General features: G+C 40.5%; 1 protein-coding gene across 2 annotated transcripts in view; it reads left to right on the top strand.

Annotated features, from left to right (window-relative positions):
* ACCS (1-aminocyclopropane-1-carboxylate synthase homolog (inactive)) overlaps positions 1–12,823 on the top strand; it is a 31,246-nt gene extending 18,423 nt beyond the window's left edge. For both annotated transcript variants that reach the window (XM_065064771.1, XM_021284585.2), the window contains exons 3-15: positions 1,375–1,434; positions 4,101–4,171; positions 4,695–4,764; positions 5,900–5,966; positions 6,425–6,522; positions 7,067–7,144; positions 8,136–8,236; positions 8,918–9,007; positions 10,019–10,064; positions 10,214–10,355; positions 10,909–11,051; positions 11,435–11,588; positions 11,807–12,823. In XM_065064771.1, coding sequence (XP_064920843.1) covers positions 1,375–1,434; positions 4,101–4,171; positions 4,695–4,764; positions 5,900–5,966; positions 6,425–6,522; positions 7,067–7,144; positions 8,136–8,236; positions 8,918–9,007; positions 10,019–10,064; positions 10,214–10,355; positions 10,909–11,051; positions 11,435–11,588; positions 11,807–12,105 — 1,419 coding nt within the window. In that variant the 3' untranslated portion in view covers positions 12,106–12,823. The remainder of the gene's footprint in view (positions 1–1,374; positions 1,435–4,100; positions 4,172–4,694; positions 4,765–5,899; positions 5,967–6,424; positions 6,523–7,066; positions 7,145–8,135; positions 8,237–8,917; positions 9,008–10,018; positions 10,065–10,213; positions 10,356–10,908; positions 11,052–11,434; positions 11,589–11,806) is intronic.
* Positions 12,824–15,087: the final 2,264 nt, after the last annotated feature.

Here is a 15,087-nt window from a genome sequence, read left to right as displayed (position 1 = left end):
TTGCAGATCATCGATATATCAAAGATGAATGCCGCATTCAGTTCAGGTTTGCATGCTCTGTGTTCCATATCAGGCACCAGTAGCAGTAGTAGACCTCGAAAGATGGAAGAAATCTGCAGGAACAGAGGTCCTATACCTCCTTTCACCTCATCACCTCTGTTGCCCACTGAAGACCATCTCTGATTATGATCTCATTAGTGCAAGTAATGGGTGCAGGAGAACAAATAAGTAGTAGACTATTTTTTTGTTTGGTTGTGGTTTTTTTGTTTTGTTTAAATTACTTTTAACTAATGCTCAGCACTTTTTCTGCCTGTTTATGCTGGGCTGTTCAGTTATAAGTAGCTCATCAGACCCCTCTTGTGGCACAAAGGCTGAGTGTTAATACTTCATGGCATTTTATTATGGAGTAACAAGTATAGCAAATATAAGTAATGATTTATATGTGGATTACTTTTAAATAGATCCCACATTCAGACACTGAACTACTTGAAACTTTAAAAATATTTTATTATTAGCCCTGACTCCAGTCACACCATGTTGGGAGGTGAAAACTAGGTTTAAAATAGAAAAATGCAGTGAAGTTTTTCATACAAGGAGCATTATGAGGAACAAACTGCCTCTTCTACCAAATGTTGTCTAGGAGGTAGGTTTTTTACAGATATAACCTACAATTGGACTTGTGCTTTAGTAACATCGTAAATGTACAGTTGCTTAGATTTTCTTTCTCATTAAAACAAACAAACAAACAAACAAACAAACAAACAAACCAACCACTTCCAATAATGAAAATCTGGTAGTAGATTTTAACTCTTCAAGATCTAATGGAGTGCTAAATAAGCAGGGCCACATCCTAAACGTGGAACTGTAGGATCATCTTGCCAAAGGGAAAAATTTAATGTTTTAACCACTTTTCATGACTGCATGTTTATGTGGTTTCTGAGCAAATCAGTGAAGTGAAAGGGTAAGGACTGATAAATGCTTTTAGATAAACAAAGTTTTGAATACATTTCTTTAAAACTGCTGCAGAAGGGTAAGTGTCAGTTTTATCAGAATTGTTTTAGGGTTTCTTTTGTAGTTAGGTGTATACCAGTGAGTGAATTCAAGATTAGGTAAACATATTCTGTAAAGAATTATAAACTGTTGGTACACATTCATTTACAGACAGTTTCTTGACTAAGAAGCTGAGGGCCTGGTGTATATGTGTAAACACACGCACATAGATACACCTTGAGTTATATATGGTGAAGTTTATGTGAGCTGTGTTTTGACTTTTCCTGGGTAAGCTTTTGGGAGATAATTTAGTGTAATTATAGCTAAGGTGATGTATGCGCATGTTTTTTGTGTCTATAAACAATAAATGACTTCTTTTTCTAGGGTATAATAAACTTTGGCACCAGTGAGAATAAACTGTGCTTTGACCTAATGTCCAAGCGGGTAAGTCCTATTCCAAAAAGAAATACTGAATTTAGTGCATAGTTTTTCCTTGGTGCTTGCACTTCCCTGCAGTTATTGCTGTTGCTCGGTTTTCTCTGATAAAGTTTTTCAGTGCGAATTTTTTATTTGTTGGAAGTCACTTTTCGATCTGGCTATTTGTACATTTATTGATGTTATTTTTCCGGGAGGATAGGAGCAAGAGTGTTTTTCTGTTCCTCTTCACGATGCGTTTCCCTTTGAGGGTGTACTTGGCTCAGAAAACTAAATTAAAATAAGATGCATTTTATTTTCTCCTGCTGACAGTAGTTAGTTTAATACAGATGTTTTGAAATCAGTTTTGAACTTTACTTGATTCCAAGGATCTTCACATCTGTCTGTTATAAAGTCACTTGTTTGGGACACCCAGTTCTGAACTCACCCGCAGTGTGAGGGTGGCATCAGTGAACGGTGGCAACTCTTGACATCTCTCGAAATCAGACTGGGTCATCTGCCATCTGCTCACTTGGTTCAGTTGCACCGAGGCATGAAACGTGGCACAACCCAAAAAGTAGTAAAAGTCAAAAAACCACAACAGAACAGTGCTGTAGAGGAATGTTTCATGGTTTCCATTAGACCCAGTGCGCAGGTGCAGCCTGTGAGGCAGGCAGGCGGGTGTTTCTCCCACCTGGAGATGTCTGTGGGGAGGGAAGGTGGCTCAGGGTTGGACAGTCGGCCTTTGCAGTCTGAAGTTTGTGGTTGCTCCAGTTCCACCAGTTCGCACCCTCAAAATGTTCCTTGTTTTATTTCTGCCTGCCACTCCACTGCCTCGGGGGGACGCTACCCCACCACTCCACCTTCCAGCTAAAAGAACAGGTAAGGCAGGGCTACTGCCTGCACAAAAAAGACGCCTTCTAGGCTGCGTAGGTGGTGCCTTCCTTCCTTCACTGTCCTTTTCCCTTAGAACTAACACCAAGCCTGCAGTAAGTAGTGCAGAGGGAGATGGTAGTCAGATGCAGCTTAATTAGCCTTATTATGAAAATGAGCTAAGACTTCGTCGGCTGTAGTGAGAGGAGCCATCACGCTTGTGGCATCACATTGAACAAATATATTGTTACCACCTTCTCGGTCATCACAGCCTGGAGTTACAGTGTGGACTCACTGAGTGCAGCACCAGCTGGGATTGTAGGGAGATAATTTGTTGCTATTTGGGACGACAAATACTGGATAAAGTAATATATCAGATTTCTGTCTTCTACTGTTGATGCTTAAATTACAGAATATTTTGTGGTGTGAGATCTCAGATGGTCTTAGTTTCAGTTGGCCCATCTGGTTTCCTTAGCCCTTAATGCATTACCTCTGAGGGTTTTCCTCTTTATTATGGTATAGTCATTTTTGGCCAAGTCTGCTTATATGTTTTATGTTGCATCCTTTAGAAAAGTTTAGGAGAGAGATCTAAAGAGGCACAGTTCTGTGCTACATAGCCTTCAAGAACATCTACAGCTGAATAAAGAAACTTTAGTTTTATAATATCGGGTTGTAATTCTGCATGGGATAAGGATAGTGTCTTTAAACCCCAGAGCTTGGCACCAGTTATTAAAACACCCATACAGAACCTTTTGGTTTTGTTATTATGTGAGAAACTCACACTGCATGTTGCATTTCCCTCTTCCCTTTCACTATCACCTACTTGTCGTGTCCTCCCACCCTCACCTTTTTTAATATTAACTCAAAGATTTGGTTGCCATTAAATAGTTGGAAGGTATATTGTGTGTAATATTTGTTTATTCCATTTCTGTTTATGTAAAATGTCCTCTCTGCTGATATCACAGCTGTGCTTTCCCATGCAACTTCATAGAACTGGATTATGTGAAACACTGATATTTACAACCTTGAAAATTTTGAGATAAGAACAGTGTGCATACTTTATCTAAATATAAACATTTAAAAGGGCTCCACAGTTGAGGTGATTTTGACTTAGAGATCAGAATGAACTCCCAATAAGCAACAGAGTGCCTGCCATGGGGAAGAACTATGAAGAAGATAAATTTCATTTTTCTCATGTCTTTTGAAAGCTCCCATTGCACTTTAATACTTACCAAACTTATCAGAGTTATAGATCCAAATGAGCTGCAGTAACCTGGAACTGAGATGTAAATGAAAGCTAGAATTCATTTAAAAAGTTAGTATACTGAAAGTTTATGAAAGAAAATATGTGTCTGGCTGTGATTCAAAGTCCTTTCTATCTCTTTCTGACAGTCTAGACCTGAGCTTTCACAATTGGGACTTCCCAGCTGAAAGCTTTTGTCACCAGAGCTGAGGCAAAACTCTCTTTGGGACTCTTTGTGTTGCTTCATTTGCTGAGAAAGTCTTCTGCAGGCATCTTGGTCATGGGCATTGTGTGTATTGCCTGTAGATCTCCATGCAGCGAAATTTTGCCTTCAATGACTTAGCAGAAGCCCATACTTCACATAACCCTAAGTTATCGCTGATCAGTTTGCTGGTCTTTGCTTCTCCAAGCTGCATTCATTTAGATGGTCAGTGGCTTTCTCAATCCAGTTTTACAACTGTTGAAGTTGCATGTGTGTGTGTGTCTATGCAGGTGTGTGCCTGTACGTGGATCCAGTCTGTCTCTATGCTTCCAATATGAGTGACTGTGCTTTTTTAATGCTTCTTCTTGTTGCTCACAGCTGACACAGGCTGATATGAATCTGATGGAGCCTCTACTGCTTCAGTACCCCGACTGGAAGGGACATATGTTGTAAGTCTTATCTTTTCTGTAATGCTTCTCTTTTTGACTACTTACCTGATCAGCAGCATGGATGAATACAAATAGCTTCTGCTACACTCACTAGTTAAAACTTTAATAGGTCATTTAATAATAGTTTTCTTTGCGGAACTGTAAATCAGCTGCCCTAGCAGTTCATCCAGTTAAAAATCCTGCTGTGTGAGAGAAGATGCAAATTTTCTAAAGCAAACACAGTTTAAAAAGCACTCTGTACTTTACCAAATCAGATAACTCCAAACAGTTCTCCAAGCATAGTGAGTGCTTGAGGACTTCAGTCCTTCTCTTCTGTGTCTTGATTAAAGCTCATCAGAAATATGTGCACCTTTACTGTGTGTATAAGTCATGTCTTCGGCATGGGCCTGAGCTATCCTGTTTTCTAGCTATTTTCACCAGACTTTACTGTGTCCTGGCTTTATTTTTCTGAGATGTGCACATGGAGAAGCCCAGCCTCTTGGAGAATAAGCTGAATCAATATTTGCTTTTGTGTCTTTCTCAGTTTACGGGAGGAGGTGGCTCGATTTTTGACCTATTACTGCAAGGCCCCTGCACCTCTTAAGGCAGAAAATGTGGGTAACCCACTTTCCATTGGTGTCTATTCTAATGTATTGCCATTTCTTGTCAAACAGTTTAATCTTTTTTTTTCTTTTTAACAAATGATTTATTAATATTTTATCATGCAAATGGCATTGATTCATAGCCGTTTTAGTAGCTCTTGATGTACACTTCAGCCGAAATACTTTGGGTCTACTGTATAATTGCCTCACTTTGTCTTGTATGCCAACTCCTCATGCTAGTGCTCTCAGTGGGGCTTTACGTTTTCATCTCTTTATTCGGCTCTGGGACCTACTGTGCCTGTATCCCTCAGCCTTGACAAAGAATGCCCATTGTTTCAGTCAAGTTTGATTTCATCCCATTCTACTATTAAAGCTCAGGACAAAAATCTGTAATTGAGCCCAGAGTAGTTTTAGCCTGTAAAAACAGACCTTTACAAACTTTGCAGCAGTGTTGTAAGGAAGGCATAGAGACCCAAAACTCTGCAGGACTTGTTGACATGGGAAGGATGTGGTCTGGGCACAGGTGGCTGCGGAGCTCAGAGACTCAGTCCTGCCTCTGCCGAGTGCTGGAGGCAGCAGGAGCTGGTGCAGATGTTGCTTTTCCAGCTGCACTAATTCAGCAGAAGCCCTTAGTTCACGTGAACTGAAGTTACCACTGATCAGCTTGCTGATCACTGCTTCTCCAAGGCAGCAGATTCTGCCCAGTACTTGGAGTGAAACTCATGGAACCTGTGAGCATCTCTCTTGTAGAAGCAGGAATCAAATCCGCTCCTGTACAAGACAGTGGTTGCAACTTTCACACTAATTCGGCAGGAGGCTGGAGCTGCTGTTACCACAAAGATACAACAACATACAGTAGCTGATGAAAAGTAGTTTGCTTTTCTAGCAGTTCAGGACTGCTCCCCAATATTTTTCTAAATTGCTTATTAAAATCAAGAACAGCACCCAGACAAAGTGTTTCTGATGCAAAGAACGGGATTTAAGTTATTTCTGTCAGAAATGGCATGTCAGCAGTAAAATTCTGTGAACATCCATGCTAGAGAATTTGGGAGAAAATATATTTCAGTTATATGGTCAGAAATTATTATTTTATAGCATTTTCTTTCTATGGACAGATTTATCACTAGCCTCTCTCTTTCTTCTGTAGGTCATTGTTTTAAATGGTTGTGGCTCTTTATTTTCTGCATTAGCTACAGTTCTTTGTGATCCAGGGGGTAAGTGGATGGTTGGGAGATATTTTTAATGTTTATTTTTGCTGGGAAATTGTGTGTTACTCTGTTTAAATATTATTTGACAGAAGTGAGGTAGTGGAATTGGTGTTGGCATACTGCAAAGTTCTTGTTTCCTGCAAGACTGTTCTGTGAAATTCGTCATTGCCATGGTCTGCAGGTGTCACGCACTCACACTTGGTGTCTTACCCTGTCTGCCTTCACTGTTTTCTTGGGGCCCTGTTTTAGTTTGTTAGGTTAAATGTGGGCTATACTGATGTTATTTGGGTTCTTGCAGAAGATTAAAGAATTAATGTAAAAATGAGGTGTAGCAAAAGGCAGTAACATTATGGTGTTTCCAAAGGGCACAGATGTAAAAAAGCTTTCATGTTTAGCTGAAGTACATTAGAAGAAAGAGAAGGACTGTGGCCTGTTGATAACCACGTTTGTTTTCTCGGTTCCAGAAGCTGTTCTGATTGCTACTCCCTTTTATGGTGGTATCATCCAGAGTGTCTTCCTCTATGGTAATGTCAAGCTGGTGTATGCCTATTTAGACAGTAAGGTAAGATATGAGGGAAGGGAATGCCAACCTCTGTAGTTAAAATATAGTTGATACTGGAAGGTGCCAAGCTTTGGGAACCTCTGAAAGCCGTCCTCAGAACAGGCATAGGCTGCAGCCCATGGGCATCTTCCCTGTTTATTGCTGAAAAACTGGACACACAATTTGCAAGAGAGTTGTTCAAGACCATAAATCTGTATTCCAGTCTTGTATTTTACTTTGAATAACTGCTCTTGAGAGGAAAAAAAATAGCCATTTTGAACCTTGGAGACAGAAGTATGTACTGTCCTGCTTAAGATGGTTCCAGGTGTGGAAGAGCAGATGGAGATCTTGCATTGGTTTAGTTATTCAAGGATAAGCAGAGAATTCTCTGTGTGTGGCCAGCCTGTGATGAACATTTCTTCAATTTATTTACTTATTTATTCTCTCTGTAGTTTTATTCTCTCTGGGTTTTTATTTTCTTTTGGGGAACATTCCTCAGGGGATTGGCTCAAGGCAGATTCTATTGAAATAACTTAGCCTTTTTTATCTTTGTGATGTCTTTCAGATAACTGGAACAAGTACTCGGCCTTTTCAGCTTACAGTGGAAAAACTGGAAAAGGCCTTGCAGGATGCCAGAGCAGAGGTGAGTGTAGCTGAGCTTCATATTACCAGTTAAGTCTACAATATGTTTGAAATGGCAGGTCCCAGAAGTTGCCCAAAGATCAAGACATTTTCAAAACCTAGCACCTGGCTTTCTGATTGTCCTTGGAGACCACCTGAGATTAGGCTGCTTGCAAACTCAGGGGCAATCTTAGGGGGAAACTCTTCGTGTTGTGTCCATCCAGTTTTGGTCACAGCAGAAAGGATAAACTGGGAAACAGTGTACAAAGCACAGTAACTCATTCATATCACACAAAAAAATGTACTTGGGCTTGCATTGAAAGGTAGGGACTACTCAGGGTTTCTCCTTCAGGAAGGCCAGCTGAGTTACCTGAAAAGTGACTGCTCTACACAGTAGTGCAGATGAATCCACTAAGACCACCAAGAGTTTTTGCAGGAGGGAGAGAGCTGTAAATCTAGAGAACAAATGCAGATGAGTATTGCCTTTCTGAAGAGTTAGTCTGTAAATTTGACGTTTTCCTAAGCCCTATATGTGTTTAGCTGCATATTTAGATCATTACTGGCTCTGACTTCTCACTGAGTGTACTCTCAGTGAGAACAGTTTGCATCCATGTCACCTAAATTCCTGTCTTTCTTGACTCATTCATGGGCAATCTTCAGTAATTTGTTACTTCCCAATTACTGATACAGCTCAGAGAAAGCTCTCTTCCATGCTGAGAATATGTGAAAGCATCTTTCTCATTAATTGGTTGACTAGATGGCAGTGGTTGGGGCAGACTCCCTCTTTTCAAAATTGTAGATTCATTCTAAAATTTTTCCTCAGTTTACTTTGCAAATTATATAATTGTTAAAAAATCTTAGTTTGTGGTTAAAACTTTTCCCATACAAATCTAATCTTTGAGGTGAAAAGTGAAGGTGGAAGCTTAAGGGGAATCTTGTATCACAAGTAGAGTGGCTGATAATTTATCCCATGATGGGTACTCTCTTAATACTGCATTACTTGTGTTCTGCAGGGTGTCACTGTAAAGGCCCTAATTCTTCTGAATCCCCAAAATCCCCTTGGGGACATCTACTCCTTGTCAGAGCTACGGGATTACCTGGAATTTGCCAAAAGGTATGTTGGTTTGGAAGGCTGCGGCATCCTGAGTCAGATACATCTTTCAGAATCTGGTGGATTGCTTGCTGTTCCTTAATTTATCTGTAAATATCTTCTAATTCAGGCAGTCTGTTCTTCACACACAGTGGTGGGCTTAAGAGAGGAGAGGGAAATGATGGGGACAAGGAAGTGTGGACCATACAGCCATCTGGAGTAGCAAAGCAGCTTGCATCAAGGAATGCAAGCTTTATTTATTGGTAGTCCTAGCAAACACCATTGTGCTCTGCTTCTTTGGTAGGAAACTGAGTTCCTTTCCTTGCAATTTCTCTACATATGCAGAGGAAAAGAAATAGATGAATATGGGCTTCCAGCTTCATCATGGTTTGTACATACTCTCTGAAATTTTTCAATTCTGAGCAGACAATGGTACAACTTATTCTAGATGGGTAGTACATGCAGGAGTTAGCTTTCACTAGTGCATTGAGAATGACTGAATTTTTATATTATTATATGGTTGCAATGTGTGACATGTGGATATATCTCAATGTACGCATGATAGACCTTATGAGTTGTGAAAGAAATGCTTCTGTTGTGCAAAACTTGATGTCCCTCTTCTGTGTATAATGCAGTCCAGAATTTATCTCTGCTTCTAAACCAGAAGCATCCATCTTTTGTAATCTCTATTTTGTCCTTTTGCAGACATGAATTGCACGTGATAGTAGATGAGATCTACATGCTGTCAGTTTTCGATGAATCAGCCACATTTCACAGTGTCCTAGGCATGGACAGGTAAAATCAGCTCCTACTTCCCTGGCCATCTTCTAGTGACGGTTCAACATGATGCCTTGCTGAGCACTTGTGACTGGAAGTTAAGTCATGAGCTAGCAAATTCTGAATCTGCCTTAGGCTGATTTATTTTTTTTTGTAATTTCTGAATGGCAAATGCATTTTGTCAAGTGCGATCTAGCAAGTAAAAAATGGTAGTTGTGGTACACTTTTCAATGTGTGCTTTGGTATTTGCTTGCCACAGTTCCCTGAACTGGAAATAGATGTTTCATTTGTTAAGAGTGAGGCTTTTCTTCCTACCTAAACACTGTTACCTTGTTCCCACATTTCTGTTGGTGCCTGTGAAGACTTTCTGTTGCTGTTTACTTTCTGCTTTTTGTACAATAGTCATGGATCAGAGCACTATTACAGACTGGAGAATGGGTTTTATTAGGTATGAATGTAATGAGATGAAAAATTATGTAAATCTTACCTTTAAAAAAACTATGTTTTTTGTTTTGTTTTTTTTTTTTTAATTTTTAAATTGCTAGTTTATACCAGTGGTACTATCTCTCTTTTTGTGCTATCTTGCAAGAAAATAAAATACACTTGATTAAGTGTTAGCCCAATGTTGCTGGGCTTGCATGTACAACATTGTGAGAGAAGAATTTTATCTCCTGCAAAATATTGGGGTTTGAAAGAAAGAAAATGATTTTAAATTCTTGGCAAATACATTGGCACAGGCCTGCTTTCTAGCATTATATGTGAAAGCTTCATAAGTGGAGGAAATCTGCACATGAAATATAGCACTTGCCAGTACCTGTATATCTGAAATATTTAAAAGTCCTGTCTAAAACTACTTCCTAGCTTCTAAAGTTAGGTTGGATTTGAATTTTCCCTGCTTGATTGATGTTCCATGCTGCACTGTCTGTCGTTGTGTAATGTTGCCTCTCTGTTTCTGCAATGCTGCACTGGTGATCCAAAAGCTTCAGCACCTATGACACTAACTGCCCATCTGCATCCTTCTACATACAGATTGCCTGATCCACAGCGGACTCATGTGATGTGGGGAATAACCAAGGTGAGCGCTGGTTGCCCCCATGTCACAGCTTCCTGGCTGGCATGGCTGGCCTGATGTCCTCAGGTTCCTCCTGCTGGAAAGAACAAGGCAGCAGTAATAGGATCTTGGTCTTCCTGTGCAATAAGGTCATCTCTTTGTGCCTCCTGCAGGATTTTGCTGTCTCTGGGATTCGTTTTGGTACTTTATATACAGAGAACCAAGATGTTGCTAATGCAGTGGCTTCTTTGTGTTATTTCCACGGGGTTTGTGGACCTGTCCAGCACAAAGTTGCACAGCTGCTTAGAGACAGAGGTGAGTCAGTAGCTTCATGTATGATCCTCTGCTGTTCTCTGTATTTTGGTATCTGGGGGATCTCCTCTTCTTACTTTCCTGAATGTTTGTACAGCTTAATTGACAGTCTTCCATAATCCTGAAGCTGCCCATGTAACACGTGGCTGACAATTCTACAAAAAAGAAAGATTGCTGCAGAGCTCCTGATCAGCAGAATTAGAGGAACAGCTTTGAAGAAGTGTGATAGCTATTTATATAGAAATAGACAGTGTTGTGTAGAACCAGCTGGATTTCTAGCTTTGTCCTAGATGGAGTGCTACTAGCCCACAACAACTAAGAGCTATGAATGTAGGGAAGCTTCCTCAGAAAGGTAAAAAAGATATTATTCTGTATAGACGTGAAACTACTATATAGTTCTTGCCCCCCTTTTTGCTTTTTGAGGAAAGAGAAAACAAAAATAGGAGGTGAAGGGTGAAATTGAAAAAGGCATTGTGAGTGTTTTGGAATCTTTGACAGATCTGAATTCTTTGTGAATTTGTGATTTTTTTTTTTCTTATCTTCTCCTTCTGGTCAGATTGGATCAACCAAGTCTACCTGAGGGCCAACCATGCCCGCCTAAAAGCTGCCCATACATATGTGACAGATGAGCTGAAGACACTTGGGGTTCCTTTTCTCAACCGCAATGCAGGCTTCTTTGTCTGGATTGATTTCCGAAAGGTTGGTAGTCTTAGGAAGGGCAGCTTCTCCTGGGATGAGGGCAGGCACATGGTGCAACTGCATCTAGAGGAGAGTTTTGTATTGTGATAAGCGTCTTGTTAAAGCCCCATCTGTTTTCTGATAAGCAGAGGGAAGGACTGCCTGGTATTTCTGTCCATTCTTTGCCTTTCGTCTGTCTGTGCATTTCCCTCCTTGCAGGAATCTTAGTGCTCTCAAGCCACTTTCCTCCCCATTTCTTCCTTTATATCACAACTGCTGTACTTCAGAGGTAAAAGGTGTCTCCCCTGGCCTTTGCAGACCTCATGGGAATCACAAGTTCATGAGGATCTCAGTGAGTTAGCCTATGTGTTACTAACCTCTGACCCTTCTGCTGACTCTCCTAGTACCTTAGGACAGGCACATTTGAGGAGGAGATGCTGCTCTGGAGGCGTTTTCTGGATAACAAGGTCCTCCTGTCCTGTGGTAAAGCCTTTGAATGCAGTGAACCTGGATGGTTCCGCATCATCTTCGCTGACAAGACTCACCGGCTACAGTTAGGTGAGTAGTGTTTTCTTCTCTTTTTCCTCTCACAGGAATTTCTGCAGCACTGTTTCCTCCTCTCCTTAATCCTAAACTTATGCTGTTATTATTATCCTTGTCTTCTCCATTTTTCATCCCTTTCCTTCCATGCTCCAATTTTTCTGGATCTGACAGATCTGGGGACACTTGTGGCTTAAACTAATCCACTAGCATTTCTCCTCTTTATACTACTGCAGGTATGCAACGGATCCGCAAGGTTTTGGAAGAGCGGGAGCGGGAGATACTGGCTGAGGAGAAGGAGCAGCCTTGTCAGTCAGATCAGGATGGGAAAGCAGACAGCACAAATGAAGTCATTTTTGTGTCCCGCCACCAGGAACCTACCTGTGCTGGTAGCTCCAACCTTGGTGACCTCATTGGCCTTCTGCAGCAACAAATGCGTTCATCCGACTGGCTACAGAAAAATACAGCTGAGCAGTTTGCACAGGAAAAGCCAGAGATCTACGATGTGTTCAGCAAACTGGTGGGGAAGCAGTAGGGTTCAGTGTGCCCTGAGGGCGTTTCCTGAACAGTGACTTACCCAGGGCCCCTAACAGCTCAGCAGTGACTTCCAGCAAATAATATATTTTCTGTATAGCAAGAAAATAACTTTGTAAAACCCCTCTTCTCCCTCTGGTTTGAGATCTCTAATTTGTATTATATAGGTGGATTCCTTGGACTGGGGTGAGGGTAGGGAATGGTGGGGGTCATGTTCGCCTGCTGCCCCCTGTCCTGCAGCATCATTGTATTTTGTATTTCATTTCTAATGAATATGCTCTTAACTCTCTTATAAGGTCCCGTGGTGTCATTTTTATGCTTCTTATTTCACTTCTTCCAGGGAGAAACTTGAGGTTGTTAAAATGTGTAAAGTCTCCCTTTTCCTGAATGATGATCAGATGTAACCAGCTATTTCAGGGCCAGAAGATGATGACTGCTTTCGCAAAGAGATGTTTGTAGGAGATAGAACCTGGTGTCAGACCTAACGTAGCCTCAGCTAAGGGTGAATAAGTATGTGTATGGGTTCACCTGCATGCATGAGGCTCTTAGGACTGCGGTCATCTAGTCTGAGTTCTGTAAAACTTTTCATTTTGAGTTGCTTTCCAAGTCTAACCTCAGATTAGACAGTATCCAACACCCTCAGCTGGTGAAATGCCCATTTTGTTTCTATCCTTCTTCTTTTGTATTCCTATAAATAAAGAGCATCTGTTTGCCTCTTGGCACAGTGTCCTCAAAAGAACTAAGAATGGAGAGGCCATTGAAAGTAGATGTTCTTTCTGCAGACTTCCTATTCCTGGAAGTCCATCCCTTCTGGTTAGCAGTGAGGTGTATTAGCAGTACAATGCAGAGAATGCTGCTTCTACCACCATGCTAGGTCTACCTACTTTAAGCCTCCTTGAAGGCTTCTAGGGTGATACCTTCCACTGTTATCAGGGTAATTAAGGTATTTTTTTGGCTATGTTTGTCAATTTACAGGGTAATTTTTTGACTAAACAATGTTCTTCAGTTTCTTCCCTCTCTTTTCTGTTTTAAAATACACTGTTTCTTGTATGATGAAGTATTTAAGTTGGGAAGCTTCTTTGACAGATACAAAGCTCTTTAATATCTGGTACTGTAAAATTTTAGGTGCATCTTAAAGGAATTTAAGCAGTTTTTTTCTGCCTGTGTATTAATCCAGAGTTCAAGGACATTGCCCATGAAAGCTGATTGGAAGTCTGCCTTTCTCCTCCTGTGATTGTTCTAATAGTAACCAAGTTTCATCCTGACAACGTTATGGAATCTGTTTATATAATGAGTTAAGAGAGGTGAAATATAAAATTTAGGCTAAATTATGTGCTGTTCAAGCAGTTGGAATTTGCTGATCACAAGTGAAGAACTGTTACTACTCTTCTGATCAAGCCTCCAATATGAAATTGGAAAGGCAGGAAAAAAATCCTTGGTCCCATGAAATACATGCATCTGGCTTAGATTTCTTCTCTGTAGATCATTTAGGAGAAGTGTAGTGTTGAGAGTTAACAGGAAATTCAAATTATTTTTTGGTTCAATCTTCGAGTAAAACAGCTTTCATTGTATAGTCACTTTGTGAGGTGGGATGCCAGTGACTGGAGACTCACAATGGTGCTGTTGTCACTCTCTTGGTTTTGTTCTTAGGCATTGTAGATTTGGGCAGAGGGGTGTGCCCTGATAAGTGCCAAAAGCATATGTCTTTATCATAAAGCAAATTACCAAGACATACGTAGCGAATAATCAATGTGAGTGCACTTGGGTGAGGTGACGGTGGAGAATTGCCTGGACAGTGAGAAGGAGAGTCTGACCAGTGGCCGAGGAGAAGATGGTGCCGCATGTGGCGGCTGTTAGAAGCAATCAGTCCCTCTCTGACACCAGCGATGAGGCAAGTGTTGGGGAGATGATTAGTGAGATCAGTGTAAGAGGTAGTTATAAGCATCATATTTGCTTATGAGTTGGCACTTGTCTGTGTACAGTATTTTTAAATGCATTCTTTGATTATTATAATTTATTTTCCATTTGCTATTGCACAAGATAGTTCTCCTTAATGGAATGGGAGGTGAGATGTACAGCCAAAACACAAATGGATTTACTGGCTTTCCCTTGCTTATTTATGTATCCTAAGGAAAGCTCTTCGAAATGAAGAACCAGGTAACACTGTGCAGGCATTGAAGTGTTTTTTCAGGGGATTCTGTTAACAACCCATGAATTACTCGTTTTCTTTTGGTGTTCTGGTCACCCCTATAGTTGGAGTATGTCAATATACAATAATAACGATTAGTATAGTATGTTTTTCACCCACGTATATTTACTGTTCAGAAAGCAGGTTTATTGTACTGTCTCTGTGGAAGCAGCTACTAATGCACACCTCTCTGTAGGAAAGAGGGTGAAATACACTTTCAGAATCCTCACAGCTAATATAACATGGCCCGCAGACATTTCCATCTGAGCTTGCTGTAACTCAAAATAACAGGACAAACACACACTTTGTTGCATGGAATATTTTCCATTTTTTTTTTTTTTTCAGGTTTAACACCCATCTGAGGAGCTCTCCTCTGAGCAATGTTAGCTTGGTCACAGAAACTCAAAATATTACTGGAAATGAGGCTAGAGAGTAATGTGATGTTAGAAGTCTGCTGTTGGAATGAGTAACATTTGTTTTGACCACACAAACCCCATAAATTTTGAAAATGGCCTTTACTGGTTGAAAAGAATTGGTAAACATTTAGGAAGTCTTCTGTGTATCTATAAAGAAGTTAGATTGACTCATTTGCTGTAAGAACACCACGACAGAAAAAACGCAGGCTCTGCCTGTACAAATTGTTTGTTCCTTCTGCTGTCTCCCTGTTAGATGTTTTCTCTGCTCACTGTTTCTCATCATTATTATTAATGGTCTTTTAATGTTTATTTGTATTTCTGTATGGCAAATCTCTACAGAAAACCAAACCAGGTAGAGAATTTAATAAGGACTTTGTCT

Source organism: Columba livia, chromosome 5, assembly GCF_036013475.1.
Source record: "Columba livia isolate bColLiv1 breed racing homer chromosome 5, bColLiv1.pat.W.v2, whole genome shotgun sequence".
Lineage (NCBI taxonomy): Eukaryota > Metazoa > Chordata > Aves > Columbiformes > Columbidae > Columba > Columba livia.
This window is presented reverse-complemented; position numbering and strand designations above follow the sequence as displayed.